Below are 16,474 nucleotides of genomic sequence, written 5' to 3'. Positions count from 1 at the left end.
CACAGTTGTCACTGATTCTCTGGAATCGAGTTATTTGTTTACTGTCTGCCCACTTTTAAAATCATAGCCCTTTTAAAGGACTTTTCTTCATACAGGTGTTTAAGTGATTAGGCACATATTCCCACTGACTGGCACATTTTGCAGTGGAACATCAACAACACTTCTCATCCCTGCACTACATTGTTTTTAACATTTGTTTTATGGACATTTAAAGCCGCAAAAAAAACGTTGGAAATATCTGTGTGTGGCTCCAGCTGATGCTGTAATATAATGTAATATATGCACCTGATAGCATTGTTTAAATCTTCAAGCTGCTTGCTGCAAAATGCTGTCCAGAGCAGTTGATTTCTGAAAAGAAACATGTTTAGAGACAGGAAATATCAGTCATGGTTCCAGCTTTTGATTGCTGTTCTGTGCTCAATCGTGAAACTTATGGCAAAGCCAATCATGAACTCAATTCACATTCAGTCTAGGGTTATCCCTGAAGAACTGGCTGCACGGTGGCGCAGCGGTAGAACTGCTGCCTCACAACGCCAGAAACCAGAGTTCAATTCTGACTACAGGTGCTAACTTGTACGTTCTCCCTGTGGTCGTGTGAATTTTCTCTGGGTTCCCCAGTTTCCTCCCACATTCCGAAGATTTGAAAGGTCAATTGGCTTTTGTATATTGTACCTAGTATTGAGACTAGTGTATGGGTGATCGCTGGGCAGCACGGACTCGGTGGACCGAAGGGCCAGTTTCCACGCTGTATCTCTAAACTGAACTAAACAGACCCAATTGGCTGAGGTAGCTGAGGGCTGCCCTTGTCATCATACAAATGAATTAGTTACTTTGAGAGACCAAGTTCTCCAGAACCTGCAAAGGATACCTGGTGTGTGCAGGCACGAGTCTGTAACTTCAGCAGGATTGGTTGGAGGGGAAATCAAAACAAACTTAACCCACCAATTATATCCAATAGCACATCTGAACATTGGAACTACAAAGAAAGTGTCAACATTGAGTTGGTCCATCGTTTGTCTTGAAGATATGGTTTATGTTATAACCACGTTGAACCCTTTGGATCACATTTTCCATTGCTTTTATTGAATACGTTACTTGTTTCCTTCACGCATTGAGCAATATTAAGTTAGCAAGTATACATTGACGGTGATAATGAAAAGATTTAAAGGGGATCTGAATGCTCGCTACCATCCAATGCTTTGGCAGTTGCTGTTTCTTTGTGCGAGTTAAGGCAGGAGTTGTAGTTAGGAGCTGGAACCCTCGATTCTTCTTTCTCTTCCCTTCCTCCCCTTCTCTCTTCAACTGTGACAGCCCCGGCTGTTAATCCAAACCGGAAATTAAGCCTAGGAGTTGATTCAGTTTAGTGTGGCCCAGACATTTAAGAGAGCCATCCTATATAGTGCTAATGAAATAAGCTGTGCCATAAATTTGAAATTATAATGACCAATACAAATTTGCAGCTCTTGCCTTATTTGTAGCTTTTTAAAGAAACTGGAAAGGCACCAAGTTATTGGTGAAACATTATTTGGGATGTTACAAATAAGGATTGAGCATTCCAGTCTTTTAATGGTCTACCTTTGTTTACAGAACCTTTATCAAATTTAATGTCCTTAATGGAGACTGTAACATTTGTTTTTAAACAGAATTAGCTCAGATTGCATAACTTTGATATTGGAAAGTTGCAAATATATATAGTTCTCATCAAGGTAAAATATATTTAAGCTGGGCACTGGAACACTTTCCATTTTCCACGCAGTATTGGCAGCAAGCACACCCAAGCAATCTCTTTTTTTCCTTGGCAGTTTACGTGTTAAAAGGTTACAAATGGGAATGTTTTGTGTTGTAGGTCCATAGCTACCTGAAACCACATTGAAGTGGTTCAAACTCATTTTCACAAAGGACCTAGTTAAGACCTGGCGCTGCACAAATGAAATAAGTCAATAATTTGTAACTGCATTGAAAATGCATGCCATTTGGAGTGAATGTGCTGAGTGCCCTCACTATAGCTTCACATTGCATATCTCTTATGCTGCACTGTTCTCTAAAGAAAGCTAAAATGAATTTTGCTTGTATGACACCCTTGGACCATTAAAATTAGGAGCTGGCAAAACAATGGACTGGCCGACAGTTCATTGGCCGTCTTAATTATGGCGCAAATGCGCAAAATGCCTCTAAAATGTAATGGAGCTCTGATTGTTGCTAAAGTCAAATTCCTTAACAGGAACTTAAACGGTTATGCAATATAAAATGATCGCTAAAGCTGGGGCAAAGCAAGTTCCACTGTTTTTCCCAATGCCGCCTGTACAATGTGCATCAGTTGATCACCAGATTTTAGGGTGCTTTCTCTTATCAGCAGGGGAGGAGTGCCGTGACATCGACGTGATGCCAGACCATATTCTTCAGCCCGTCCCTGACAGACCTTCTTTTATAGATAGGCTTGCTAACAGCATTGCAAAAAGAAAAAGATCTACTCCACAGAAATTTGTTGGTAAGAACTCATTTATATTTTTTTCATTTCGCTAGAAGGACAGTGGATGGTTAGGGTTTACACAACTCTTTCCACATTTTTAAAGCTTAAAGATGTTTGCTCAGTAGTAACATAAATGTTTTTCTGTACTTGAAACTTGATTTTGAGGGACTAAACTCGACAGAAGTGACCTGTACTAATTTGTACAAACTAAACAACGCCATTCTGGGCATTCTGCTTAATCCACTCATTTGGAGGAACATAGTCTTGGTTTGAAGGTTTCCAAAAGCACAAATTTAGATTGTATTAAATTAAATATTAAATATGCAATGCAATTCTCAACAATATTACAAAAGCTCATTAATACCCCAGACCCAAATGAAACAGTTATATTAATCATCCACTGTTCAAATACCTTCTGTTTGGATTTAGAGTAGGGCCTTTAGTGACTACATCTGGAGAATTCTATTTGTTTCAAAGTTTTCTGTCACTGCCAGGTAGAAATGTGAAATCTTTCTGGCTGCTTTTAGATTGTATTTATAAGTTTTGGTTGTTTTTTTTGTTCCAGAGCTATTTCAAATTCCTGACCGTTATCTAACCTTAGCTTGGCTCATCCATATTCCCCTGATTACTGTACAGATTCTCCTTTGTAAAATCATGATTTCAATGTACTTTGCTTTTGCAGTTATCTTCATTGCATTGGTAACACAAAAGTCCAACAATAATTTAGTCATAGGTAGACACAAAATGCTGGAGTAACTCGGTGGGACAGGCAGCATCTCCGGAGAGGAGGAATGGGTGACGTTTCGGGTCGAGACCCTTCTTCAGACAAGAATTTAGTCATTCTTGGTCCTGAATTTAGACATCATCAATTTAATGGCAAGACCATTTGGTCTTGAAGGCACTTTATATTTCTGAATGAATATTGGGACATTGTTGAAATTATTTCAACTATTGCATTGATTAATTTAATTTAATTTGGAAATGGGTAGTTTCAGTTATTGAAAAGCAAAGAACTACAGATGCTGTAGGTCACAATGAAGTGCTAAATTAACACTGTCTGCTTCCAGCAGAGCTGCTCATTAGTCCCAGTCCTCTGTACCCTCCAATTCATTTTCATTAGCCTGCATTTTTGTCCTATTACATAGAAACATAGAAAGTAGGTGCGAGAGCAGACCACCAGGTCCATCGAGCCCGCACCGCCATTCGCTCATGGCTGAACACTAAACAGACACACTTACCCACAAACAGTAGACACAAGACACAGAACACAAGACACTACCCTCCCCTTTATACCGCTATCACCCCTCTCCACCCCAAGAACCTTATTGCCACTTATCTATACTAAGGGATCATCTACTGTGGCTAAAGAACCCATCAGAGTATCTTTGGGATGAGAGGAAACCCAGTCATGTACAAACTCAATTATTATTATTTATTTTTTTAAAGCCTATTGTCAGAATTGAACCTGGATTGCTGGAGCTGCAGCCTACCTGCTGTACCACTGTGCTGCCTGAACTGTAGCATTTTATTTAAAACCAAATGAATCCAACAGAATTGGCGGGTGGGAGGGTGAAATTGTAAATTAAGTTTACCCTTTGATTGCCTGGCTGATTTATTTTTCTGAGCTTTCTGATTTTAAACCCTAATCCTTTCTTTTCAGGTGATAAACACATACGCCTCAACCTATCCGATGTTCACTTTGAGATGAACTCCAGTTTTGAGAAGGATGTAGAGATGATGGCTCCTCACCCCATGGACCAGAATTTGGGCAGTGCACTGTCCTATCTAGGAACAGAAGCAATGAGGCCTCCGAGGCTGCCCATAACCAGTTGTTTGCCGGAGATCACGCCTGTGATCAGTGCTGTCTACTCCCATGTACATCCGATCCACAGCCGAGCTGAGGCACAGGGAGGGCGAGAGGCAGCAGAAGGTCATGAAGACGTGCCAGAAATTATGAATTCTAGAGCAAAAAATCAACTGGTTGAGCTTGGGGTGTCTCCAAGCAATGGTTGTCATGATTCCACAGATACAGAAAGCAGCCATGAAGACAGGAATGCCCATGCTTTTCCTAGTAACTATGTCACAAGGCAAAGCCCGGCCTATTCCAAAGAGGACCCAAAGGCACAGGAGCCTCCATCATCTGCCAAAGCAGCTCAAAGCTCAGCCAAAGAGGTCCTTAGAGTCTTAAATGAAGATGGAGAACAAGTTAAGGCTTATAATTGTAACCACTGCCGGGTTCTCTTTCTTGACCATGTAATGTTTACCATACACATGGGTTGCCATGGATTCAGAGACCCTTTTGAGTGCAACATCTGTGGCCACCACAGCCAAGATCGGTACGAATTCTCCTCGCACATAGTTCGAGGAGAGCATAAAGTGAGTTAGAGAGGGCCACATGGACTACACTTTTCTACTCCCCTTGCACTGACTTCATCTAAAGAAGGAGGTGTTCTTACCAGGGTTGGACAAGATCATTGTTTTCAGGGATTAATCTACAGAATAAACGAGGGTTAAATTCGGCTCCAAATAAAACTAAGTGTACTCCATCTGGATTTTTTTTGTTGCATCTTTAACAAAAATATGCTTCATTAAATTCTATTTAGTTGAATTTCAGAGGAGGAAAAATCCATATTTCTGGGGGCCCAATTTTACAGTTAATGACTTATGGTACCTTTTTTTTCCAAGCACTGATTTATCTGTAATGTATATAAGGCAGTATAGGTGGATTTAATGTAATAGGGATGAATTCAAAATGAGGCTTTAATTCCTATCAAAGCTCCCTAATTAATGGACTTCAACTCTATTTTATCCTTCTAGATAATTAAGTGTTCAACTGTTCTTTAATACTAAAGACCTTGTGTAACTTTAGAAGAGAATCATCCAGTGGAAACTACTGACCCTTTTAGTGTCGTATGAATTCTTAACCTAGATAAGTAGCAGTAATTTATCCAAATGACATGCATCAAAGAAAACTACCTATGTTTATGCCTTTGTGGAATTTGTCTTTGAAGTTTGATGTTTTATAAATGCCCATCTTTTTTAATCATTAATGAGGTTAGTTGAACTATCTAAACATCTTGGCATTTTGACATTTTTTTATGGTGAAATAGATGATGCCTGTAATTGTTTTCTTAAAACTAGTTGGAAAAACTGTGGATTAATCCCAGACCATTGTGACTTGGCTATCAGTTGCACAATTAGGGTGTCCAGCCAGATTCTGTGAAAGCATTTTTGGGGAGGGAGGGGTGAGCACAGGCTCAGTGGTAATTTATTGGCAAGAATAACAGAAGAAATTTAAAATAACAGAAGATTTTAACTGCTTCAGTTTGATGATGCCCAATAATGTAGTAGTGAATGTGCCTCCTTTGTCACTGTGGTTACAAATTCATATCCTGTCAATGGTTCACATGTACTTGCCTACTGAAAGTCTGGTTGAGTTTGGCAAATTCTGGGTTGAACCAATGCACCATCTAGTTCTGTGTCAAATGACCAGCCTGTATGCTGAGCCACTGACTACCCTGGCACTATGTAGTGTAATTAAGCCAGAGTCGTCAGTGGGTGTGAAAATGGGATTTGAGGAACTATTATGGTGAACTCAGACAATTTATGAAATTAGTGTCATAAGCAATCCAAACTACCTCGTTCTAGCTGTTGGATCTAATAACTACCATGACGCAACATTGGCTGATGAGAGGCTTTGAATTGGTGGCTAATGGTGACTTTCTTATTCCCCTTCCCCTCACCAAGCTGTTTGAAGATGTCACAGTGTCACCAACCACTTAGAAAGTGTACACAAATTGAAATGCTCAGTCTTACTGGTGCATGATGGTGTCTGTTGTTCAGTACTTTCTGTGCTTGAAAACAGTGCCCCGTCTGCATAAAATGTTGACTTTTGGCCCGACAGTACAGTTTCTGTGTATACTTTCTGAAGTTCAAACCTTCTCCAAAGTCAGGATTCCAATCCATTAACTATCACATGCATGTTGAGTTTCTTTAGTTTTTTTTGGCTGAAACACTGCAGTGCTTCTTACTCTGTGGGAAGAGGTAGCCATCTGTGTTCATGCTCACCAACACTGGAGCAGCATTTGTCCAAGAAGCTGTGATGAAGTCTGGGTGTTTATCTAGGAATATGCAGTTTTTAAAACTTTAATCATATAATAAATACTTTTACTTTGGACCAAATGAGGTTTACAGGCAGAAGGTTAATATATTTTAAGCAATTAATGTGTTCTTATCTATTAAAAGGACTTTTCCAGATGTTGACTTTTAAATAGTGTCTGCATTCATATTTATAATTTAAAAATTCTGTAGCATAAAAACTTCACACTCCTGTGGTTGTAGGTTCATGTCCCAGGCTCGTGCATATTGGCCACGTTAATGGTGAATAATAACTAATTCTCATTCTACTGACTGGATATGATCTATGATGAGAGTTGGATATTTTCAGCTGCTCCACTGTGGTGAGATGCAGGAAATAATATTTGGTGCTGGGCTTTGAGGGGAGGGTAAAATATGAAGAGAACTGGGAGGAGACTATTCTGCTTGTCTTTAGTAAAGGATGTTGGATGAAGGGGCACAGCCATTATGGAATGCAAGAGTTTATTCAGGATGGGTTTTATGGAGTTAATAGATTTTTGTAAAGTAGGAAACCCAGTGACATCTTCAGTTTGCAAGACATCAGTGCAAAGTCTAGATTATATTTTTTTGAGGAGGAGAGGGGCTTCATGGATTGTAGATTTTTTTTGTCCAACCCTAAGTTGTTTTTTTTTTTAAGATTTTCAGTTATTTAATCTCTTTTGAACTGACACTTCTAGAATTATTTTCTGATTTTATTTAAATTATCTTTGCACATTAGTTTCTAATGCACACATATGTTGCACACTGTTCGGGCAGCTTGTTAGCTTCCTATTTCTTCTGCAGAGCCAAAGTCACAGTTCATTTTCTTCTCGTTCCAGTTATGTCAAACACACCTTTTTTTAATTAAGATTTAATACTTAAATCTGTGCAAATTACATTTATTTAAAATCTACTTTAAGGAGCCCTGCTGCATTAGTAGAAATATGTACCCCTGAGCTCTGATACAGTCTTGGGTTTCTGGTCTCTGAAGGAATGGGTCTGACTGCAAATTAGCAAGGGAGAGCTTGAGTCCCTCTACTGCTGCCGCCCTCTAAGCTGTTGGGACAGAAACCAGGGAAATTAAATTTATTGTTCTGTATCAGTTCAGTTAGACGCAAAGGTAGCAAGCTTTAAATTGTTAATACGATTAAAAAAATCAGAACAAGTTGCTGCTTGTGGAAATGAAGACAGCAGGTTGCTTTGAACTGCAGGAAATCCCAGCCAGTGCTGGTGGATGATGGTTCAATGTAGGAGATGTTTGTGCTTAAGACTGTAAATTCATCTTCCCCACAGGCCTTTGATGCGCCTTTTTTGTGTGCTTGCTCTTGTCGCTTAATGGTACTATTGTTTTGCAAATTAAGTGTTGCGCTAAACTTGCAATCCTACTGCAAAAGGCAAGAATGGTCAAGCATTTACAAAAGGGGCACGTCTACCCTCAGAATCAACATATTTGGATGTTTGGAATCTGGGCGCATTGTCAAGGCTGACTTGAGCATCCTTTCCAAAATGATTGCACCTGTATAATGTGGCGTAAAGGTGGAAATCCTGCACCAAACCAGCAGTCCAGTAAGTGTCCGAATCAGGTGATGTACATTTGGGCTAGATTTGCATTTTGCCCCTAAGAATCGGCAGCCTTCACCCAATGTCAGTTATCCAGTAAAGTGGCTCCCTGTAGCTGCCATCTACAATGTGAAAGAAACCCATTTTTCAAGTGTGACTATTTTTAATTTATCTCATTGTAATCTTGAAGCACTTTCAAAATGATCTTAACCTGAAACAAATATCCTTTGTGCCTTTAATTATAGAGCATTGTAATATGTTTTGTATTTGTAATCTTAGTGTATTTTTCAACCCTACGTGGGACTATGGATCATAAATCATTGATCTAGTTAACCCCACCTAGTCACACTGATATGACTGTCTCCACCAGAGATAAGCAGATGCAATTCTATTATTCTTTAATTAAAGGGACCTGGTTGAATATGTGTTTCCCACAAAAAAGATTTCTGATTGCGAGACAGTGCCTTGCAGCATCATTTTTGTTTCTATATTGAAAGTATTCAGAGTTGCGCAAACCATTATGAACAAAGTGTTTCTCAAAACCATTGCTTCGACACTGTGATAAATCTTGGCTTCAGTGAAGATAATCTGCTCTTTTCAGCAAAACTTCATCTTCAGTGAAAATGATCTCATGTTTTTGACCTTGTAAGTAACTGCTGTGACCTTTCAGCAGGCTTTTTCCCTGTTTTCTAAAGCATTTTGTACTGTCTTGCACATCTGAATACACATCAAGGAATCTTGTCATTCAAATCCTGGGCGGCACAGTGGCGCAGCTGGTGGAGCTGCTGTCCCACAACGCCAGAGACCCGGGTTCAATCCTGACTGTATGCAATTTGCACGTTCTCCCTGTGATTCCTCTGAGTGCTCCAGTTTCCTCCCACATCTCAAAGACATTTGTTGGTTAATTGGCCCTCTGTAAATTGTCCTCCAATACGTAGGGAGTGGATGAGCAAGCGAGACAACATAGAACTATTGTGAATTGGTGATTGATGGTCAGCGTGAGCTCAGTGGGCAGAAGGGCCTGTTTCCATGCTGTGACTTTTTTTTTAAAATACTACCCTCGTAAAATGGTGATAAAAATCTCAATTGGCCTTTTGATTTTGGAGATAATTTGAAGATCGTGGAGGATCTCTGGATAGTGAGCTTATTTGACGAGTGCATGTATTGAGTTCATGAGTGAATTGTATGTTGCTGCACATACATGGATTTGGACTGTGGTGAATATATGCAAGGGCTTTTTGAGTTCATTTGCAAAAGCATGAATGTAAAGCCATGAGTTTTATCCAGCTTTGCGAAATGTAAAGGAAATGATCAGAAACAACCAAGCTCCCCCCCCCCCCCCCCCCCCCCCCCCCCCCCCCAACTTAGTCATGAAGTTTGTTTTTAATGAATCGTTAAAGAAAAACTACTTATTAACACAAGATTTGGGCATTAATTGGGCTGTTGGTTTGATGAAGCACTTCGGTCTCCAATGTTAAGACCTTCAATGGAATGAAACACTGAATTTTGCACAAGGAGATTTCAATCTCTGTCTTTCCTTATTTAAAATATGTATGTTTAACATCAAGATTCTTTTTGGTAGATGCGGCATTTTGATTTTGGCAAGCTACTATATTTAACTTTTCTGTATGCCTATGAGGTTTATTTTGCTGTTGAGAATTTTGTATTGATACTCTTGGAAAAACAGCAATCCAATAAAATGATGAATGTGCTTTCAAGTTGTGAAAAGCTATGTCATCCAGATTGCAAGGTATGTTTGGGGCATTTGTAGCCTTCATAGATGCACAGAAATACATTGCATTGTTATTATTCTTGGTTTTTGTTTCTTCTTCCTATGCCTATTCCCACTACTAAGGAGTCCAACTTCATGTATATCCCAGTTGAATTTGTGCATCAGAAATCTTGGAAGTTTGCAATGTACTTAAAATGTCTCTGATCAGCCTGAGAAAGTCCTGGCATGGGTAAGAATCAAGACTAGGAAGTGAGCTTGGCAGTCAGTTGCTTCATACTTGTCGCTTTATTTTAAGGTATTAATAATTTGGGTCATTGTCTTTCGAGTGAAAAATATAATACTTTAAAATTACCAGGGGCTTGCTGTAGATTAACTGGTGTGAAGCCAACCCTTGCAGTCCAAACTAGTTTCAGGTGGATGGAATGATGCTCGAGTCACTCAACTATTGCAGATTTTGTTTGCAAATCATTTTTGCACTGACTTTTGTCAGTGATCTTAGTTCTTTTCCTGGCCATGTTCTTTTTAGCACTATAGATTCCACCTTCCACCACCCCCCCCACCCCCCTTTCCAGCCTTCGAAGAGGCCATTTGATGTGTTGTGACCTTTAATGTATTGTAGAGTGATGGGTACTGGGGAGTGAATTATAAGACAATAATATCTGCTCAGATGACAGAATGAAGAGTGTATTGTTAATCTCTACTGTGCGAACTCAGCAAGGTCATTACCTTAGGTTCCACCTTCTGTGTTAAAGCTTTGTATTATATGTAGAGTTTATGTCATGTTATAGTGTTTTTGTTTTCAAAGTCTGATTTAATCTGATCCTTTAAATGTAGGAAATTTGAAATGCAGATATTTTCAGATCCAACGGTAATTTGGAAAAACTATACAATGTGGCAGGTGCCAAGATACTTTGGTATCTGACTGCTGGAAGGTAATGCATATGACTATTTATTATGTGTTACAGCAATTCCATCCCAAACCATTATTCATCCCTAACCTTTCCAAAGAGCATTGTATATTATGCCGAGCAAGGCACCAAAAATATAGTTTGAAATTCCTCAGGTATTGTAGTCCCTTACTCTTGTGTAGTAGTTGAGGGTTTTTTAAACCTCGGGCCATTATCAATGATGTAAGTGATTATATTAGATTGCTTGGTGCACACTTTTTATAGTTTATTTTTCCATTAACTCTTCTCGGCCCGCTCTCTATCTGTGTGTAGCCTCAAGGGATGCGAGGAGTTGGGAATGATACTGTTCTGATACAAAAGTGGTGCTTCTGCTATTCATCTACACATCAAACCCTCAACGTGAATGCAGTTTCTGACCCTCTTCTGGCAAGAACAACCAGGCTATGGGTGGAAAAAGTGAACTTTAAGGTTGGAATAGGGCAAAAATAAATCTTGGTATGGGGAGAAAAGAGGAAAGAATTGTTTTTTTTAATTGATAAATGATGTAAATAAAGCCATCGATCAACAACCAGTTTATAACTGCCTTGTGATTGTTGCTACTGCAACTGGCATTTCCCCCATATTTAACAACTACCATAGTTTGCTGGCCATTTTGTAAATTAGTCAATACTCTGGGGAGCAAGGTTTTCCAATTGCTGCAAAAAGAATCTTTTTGGAATTAAAAACTTTTCCCTTTATACTTATCAGTGTTTGATCCATAAATTGATACAGTGTACATTATTCAGCGCCTTGCTGCATTGAACCTGTAAATAATCTTAAAGAACAGCCCAATTGAGCAAAGAGGACAAACATCGATCACTGATAAATGAGAATTGCAGAAACACCCTGATTTTTAAATTAGATTGTGGTTCAACTTGTTGAATCCCACCTACATGCTGTACACTTTGGTGAATATATAAACCACTGGATATACACAGCAGGTCTGGCAACACCAGTGGAGAGAGGAACAGGTTGATTTCTTTCATTAGATCTATTTTATCATCATTTAATTTTGATGAAACGTGGTCAACCTAAAATATTAACCCTGTTCCTCCCTCAACATGTGTTGCCAGACCTGTAAAGCATCTCCAACATTCTTTGTTTTGTTTATATCTCAGATTTCCAGCATATGCCGTCTTTCGTTTTTTGATTGCTGTATTCTTTAGCCTTGGACCTGTGCGTGAATTGGATCAAATTATGAGTCTTAATGCATGCATAAGAGCCTGAAGCTTGTATCTAGAATCACTTCCTCAGTTTTATGTGAAAATAAATTTGACATTTTGGAATTGTAAGTTGGAATGGGTGCTGGAACCTCCTAAGGAAACTCAAATGACATAAAATTGAAAAAAAAACAAGCAGTGTTTAAAGGGTATATCAATAAAATATAGACGGTAAGTCATTGAAGGTCACTTGTAGATGTTGCTGTAGTCCCCGATGGACAAAAACCTGATGTGTGAGCTGAACTAAAAGTCATGATGTTGGTAGTTTTATTTTGCCAAGATCTAGTACTTCCAAAAAGTAATTTACACCTGACAGAAAACGATTTTATAAATTAGTGATTGAAGACCAGGGACCCCATCTTATTACACTGTCACCCAGTGACAACTGCATTCTGCTTAAATAATTCAATAAAGCAGAAACTGTTCTGTAAAGTTGGCTAACCATTTGGAGGTAGAGTTCCTCTAAAATAAATAGTTCCCATAAGGTGACTTTTGCCTCGCGCGTTCTAAGGATTTCCGCAATTGGGTCCAGTCAATAGTGTGATCATCAAGCCTTGATTGCAAAACAAAAAAAGGCATCCATTTACCGTGCAGTACCCCAAACCTTTTCATTTGTAGCATTTTAAATGAAATTATTCCTTTCGTTTAGCGCCTTGTTTGTCAACCTACTGACTGTATGTCTGTATTTAGTTTAGGAGAAGGGCAAAATAGGGACACTGTATACTGTGACTGTAACCCTATGTTAACCGAACAGGAAACGCAAATAACGTCCGCTGTTATGTGTGTGCGTGTGTGTTGCAGTAAATATGAATTGTCACCAATTTTAATTTTGCTCTCGTTTGATTGGAGGTCATAAAACATTGTGAAACGAAAAATAAATCTGTGGTTCTATCTGTGTTTCCTTGGAGCACTAGTCTTTGTATAAAGGATGTCTTTTTATACAAGAAAGTGTTTGATTTCTCAAATAATCAAGCTTCTGCAAGTCACGCACTCGCGATCTAACAACTTGAATCATTTTCGATCAGCTTTCCAAAGCACTTTGTCAATATTTAAAGCTGGTGCGGTGATTAGTGGTTGTTTCGCTGAATTACTTAACTTGATAATCGATCACTTCTATAGTCAGTTGATTATTATCAGAATTTGTCATTGTTCACTTAAAACACCAAAAATGCTTTTATTCGAAATTCCTTTTTAAATAAATAATCCTGTAACATTTATAAATAATTTTCAAAAACTTGTTTCATTTTGGAGGAAAAATTAAATTTTAGCCATGGCTTAATAGCTACTCTTAATTTCACACAATCTTTTGGATTTGTGACTCATAAAATGTTTATATAGTACTTTTAATATGAAAAAAACTTCCAAAATATTTCACAAACAGGAAAATAATGTTGAGGGAAGTGAAAATCTAACACTGGCTGAATGGTAGATCAAAGGGATGTATCTTTAAGAGTTGTTTTTTACTTTTTTGCTAATTGAAACGCGAAGGATGATAGTGCAACATTTGCTTATTTCCTGATGAACGATCTGGTCTTCCCTCTGCTTAATAAGGCATTGGGGAAAATAGCTGTACCCTGAGCTTAATGTACCTGCTCCAGCAATAGTGCTAGCATTGGAAGTCAGTTTAAAGAAATAAATAAAATGTAGCAGAAAGGTTTTTTTTTAAATTAATTAAATCTTAATAATATGTAACAAGGCAGAATAGCCATTCTCTAATCTAAAAGATGTTAGCGAGCTATCACCTTGAACTGCTGAAGTCCTTCTGGTCGAGGTACTCTCACAATGATTTTTGACAGGTAGGTTCTAGAATGTAAAGCATTGAAGATTAAGGTACAGAGACACATTTCCAAGTCCGGATGGTGTGAAATTTGGCTGGGAGTCGAGGCGGTGGAGTTCTCATGCACCTGCTACTGTTGTGCTTTTTGCACAGTCAAGTTTGTGAATATTGAAGGTTTTGTTAAGAAGCCTTGGCAATTTGCTGCAATGCATTGTGTAAATGGTACACATTGCAGCCATAGTGGAGAGTGTGAATGTTTAAGCTACTGGTTGGAATGTCAAACAAATGGGTTGCTTTGTCCTGGTTGGTATCAAAATGGGCTGTAAACTGTAACTGCACTTGATTTCCTTTTTAGCCTACTTTTTTTTTTCGAAGAAGCCCTCCACATTTTTGATGACCTAAAAATAATGTTATGAGAGATCAGGTAAAGCTAATGTCACACAATGCATTTTCACAATGTATTCAGCAAGCTAAAAGGCTTTTATTTGAAATGTATTTGTTTCGTCTTAAACCAAATGTTAGTGAACCCAAATCTGTAGCATAAAAATCAGCTCAAATTTCCAAGTAGACCGTATGCCATGGAAACACTCGCACTGTTGCGGTAAGGAATGCTTATGCATTATGACAAAGTGTGTCATAATGGCAGCTCAACTCTGAATCTGGCTGTTTTGTACCTCACTTGGCAGAGTTCAGTTTTAGCATTTGGTACAAATGATGCAAAAGTTGAATTTCTGCAGCTGATATCCTTCATCTTCAGAGTGGAGAAAACAAAGTACCCAAACTACCTAACTTAAACAACAAAACAATCTGTTTGTAATGACTGCTTTATCTGCGCCGAGTAGCATCTCAAATGTCTGCACACTTGTAAGTGGTTTTCTGCTTTACGTGAAAAATTTAATCTCCATTCACTGCTATCCCTTTAAAGTTGCTATCTGAATGAGTGCAGTGCAATGCTGTGTGGAATATAATCCTTGTGCCTCTTCTCGGTAGAACTCCTTTGATTTTCTCCGTGCATCTGAGACTATTGCGAGTATGTTCTGCAGTCAGCATCAAGCATGCTGTCTAATGTGAGAGAAGTAAGGTGCATCACAAGTGTACAATTTTGAAGCATTTCTCCACTGTAATTTCCCCAAATATTGTATGTTGCTTCACTGAAATCTCGACTCTTCCAAGGTATACTTATCTTGAATTGAAGAACAGTACACTTTGTGCTACAGTCCAAAAACTGACCTTTTCAGGTTTCAGCAGAACTGTTTAGCACTAAAAGAATTTGCATTACAATCCAAGAATTGTTAGAAACTTTCACAAGCAATTATATTTTGTCAGCTTTATCCTGGTATTTTAGTTTCTAAAGGTTTAAATTTAAATGTACTGACAATGTTTAGGAGTTCTTTCCTTCCCCTCTGCCTGGGTACAACATACATGCAAAGTGCATTTATCACGCCCTGCACTTGCATATACTTCCTTCCCAGATCATGTAAATGACCTGGGAATGCTTCAGGACATTTCAAGACCTTGAGATGTTCAGGAAGATCAAGCAGCTGTAGGTTTCTCAGACCTGTAACAGCCTCTGGCTTCTGCCTGATGGTGGGGGTTTGTTAACCTAACACGGCAGACATTTTTTTACTAATGACTAACTTCCAATCTTTGGCCTGCCTCAAAACTCTTAGGATTTTGTGAGACTTCCCAACATAAACTTTTTGTATGCCCTCTTGTGCTAAATTGCCCACCAAGTGTTACCATTGAGAACTAAACCCAAAGGCTGGGAACTCCCTGACTCATTTAAGAGGCACCCTTTGGCCTTCTGCAAGTGCTGGCCAGGACGTGCCCCAATGCCCAAGCAGTATTACAGTCGGGATAATTTCCACATTTTTCCCCAACCCACGAGCTTGCTGTCCATATACAAGGATTAAGGACATTGGACTTCCTTGTTATTCTGAGGAGCTTGCTAAAAAATAATTGTCCAAGTTACCCTTTTGTGTTCCAGCTCCTATCGTTGAAAATCAAGGAATAATATGTTTTGTATTTTGCACCATTCACAGTCTTCCTCCATGTTTAGGATCGAGGTAGTTGGCCAGCTCTGTCTGTGCTCAATTTTGAGTTTCACAGCCCTAAATGGAGGGCATGGAAAAGCTGAATAAATGTTGTTTGCTCACTTGATTTCAGTGATAGGATACCTTCAAATGAATCTCATCATCTTGCTGGACAGTCAAGTATTAAAGAGCATTTAGACCTGAATGATGTGAGTGTGATTTAATGGTAGTCTTTCACCTTTTGAGCTGGTGAATTACTTTAAAGCAAATTGGTACACACATAATTTTTCTGTGTTTGTGCCAATCTTCTAAACATGTGCAGTATTGGCAAAGGATGCTGTTTTTGTGTCTCATCCTTGAGGGCAACCAAGGATGCAATGTGTGGTGATTACAAGGTTGTGTTTCTGGATTGAAGACTCAGCAATTTAGGGGCACTGTGAAAGACCATTATAATTTATACCCCAATTAATATAAAATGCAAATTCCTCTTTACACCCTGCTTTTGTGTTCAGAAACTGGTCAATTTTAGAATATGGTGCACAGGATTTGAGGCTTGCCTTGAAGTATATTCCTTTCCGTGGTTGAAATTATTTATTTTAACAAATGATGACATTTTCAT

At 38.7% G+C, this 16,474-nt stretch overlaps 1 protein-coding gene across 10 annotated transcripts in view; it reads left to right on the top strand.

Annotated features, from left to right (window-relative positions):
- The window catches only part of ikzf4 (IKAROS family zinc finger 4), a 90,574-nt gene extending 81,093 nt beyond the window's left edge, over positions 1 to 9,481 (top strand). For 9 of the 10 annotated variants that reach the window (XM_055664340.1, XM_055664342.1, XM_055664339.1 and 6 more), the window contains 2 exons: positions 2,354 to 2,488; positions 4,131 to 9,481. In XM_055664340.1, the coding sequence (XP_055520315.1) occupies positions 2,354 to 2,488; positions 4,131 to 4,855 (860 nt within the window). In that variant the 3' untranslated portion in view covers positions 4,856 to 9,481. The remainder of the gene's footprint in view (positions 1 to 2,353; positions 2,489 to 4,130) is intronic. The other variant, XM_055664334.1, reaches the window with a different exon arrangement.
- Positions 9,482 to 16,474: the final 6,993 nt, after the last annotated feature.

This window comes from Leucoraja erinacea, chromosome 40 (genome assembly GCF_028641065.1).
Source record: "Leucoraja erinacea ecotype New England chromosome 40, Leri_hhj_1, whole genome shotgun sequence".
Classification (NCBI taxonomy): Eukaryota; Metazoa; Chordata; class Chondrichthyes; order Rajiformes; family Rajidae; genus Leucoraja; species Leucoraja erinaceus.
This window is presented reverse-complemented; position numbering and strand designations above follow the sequence as displayed.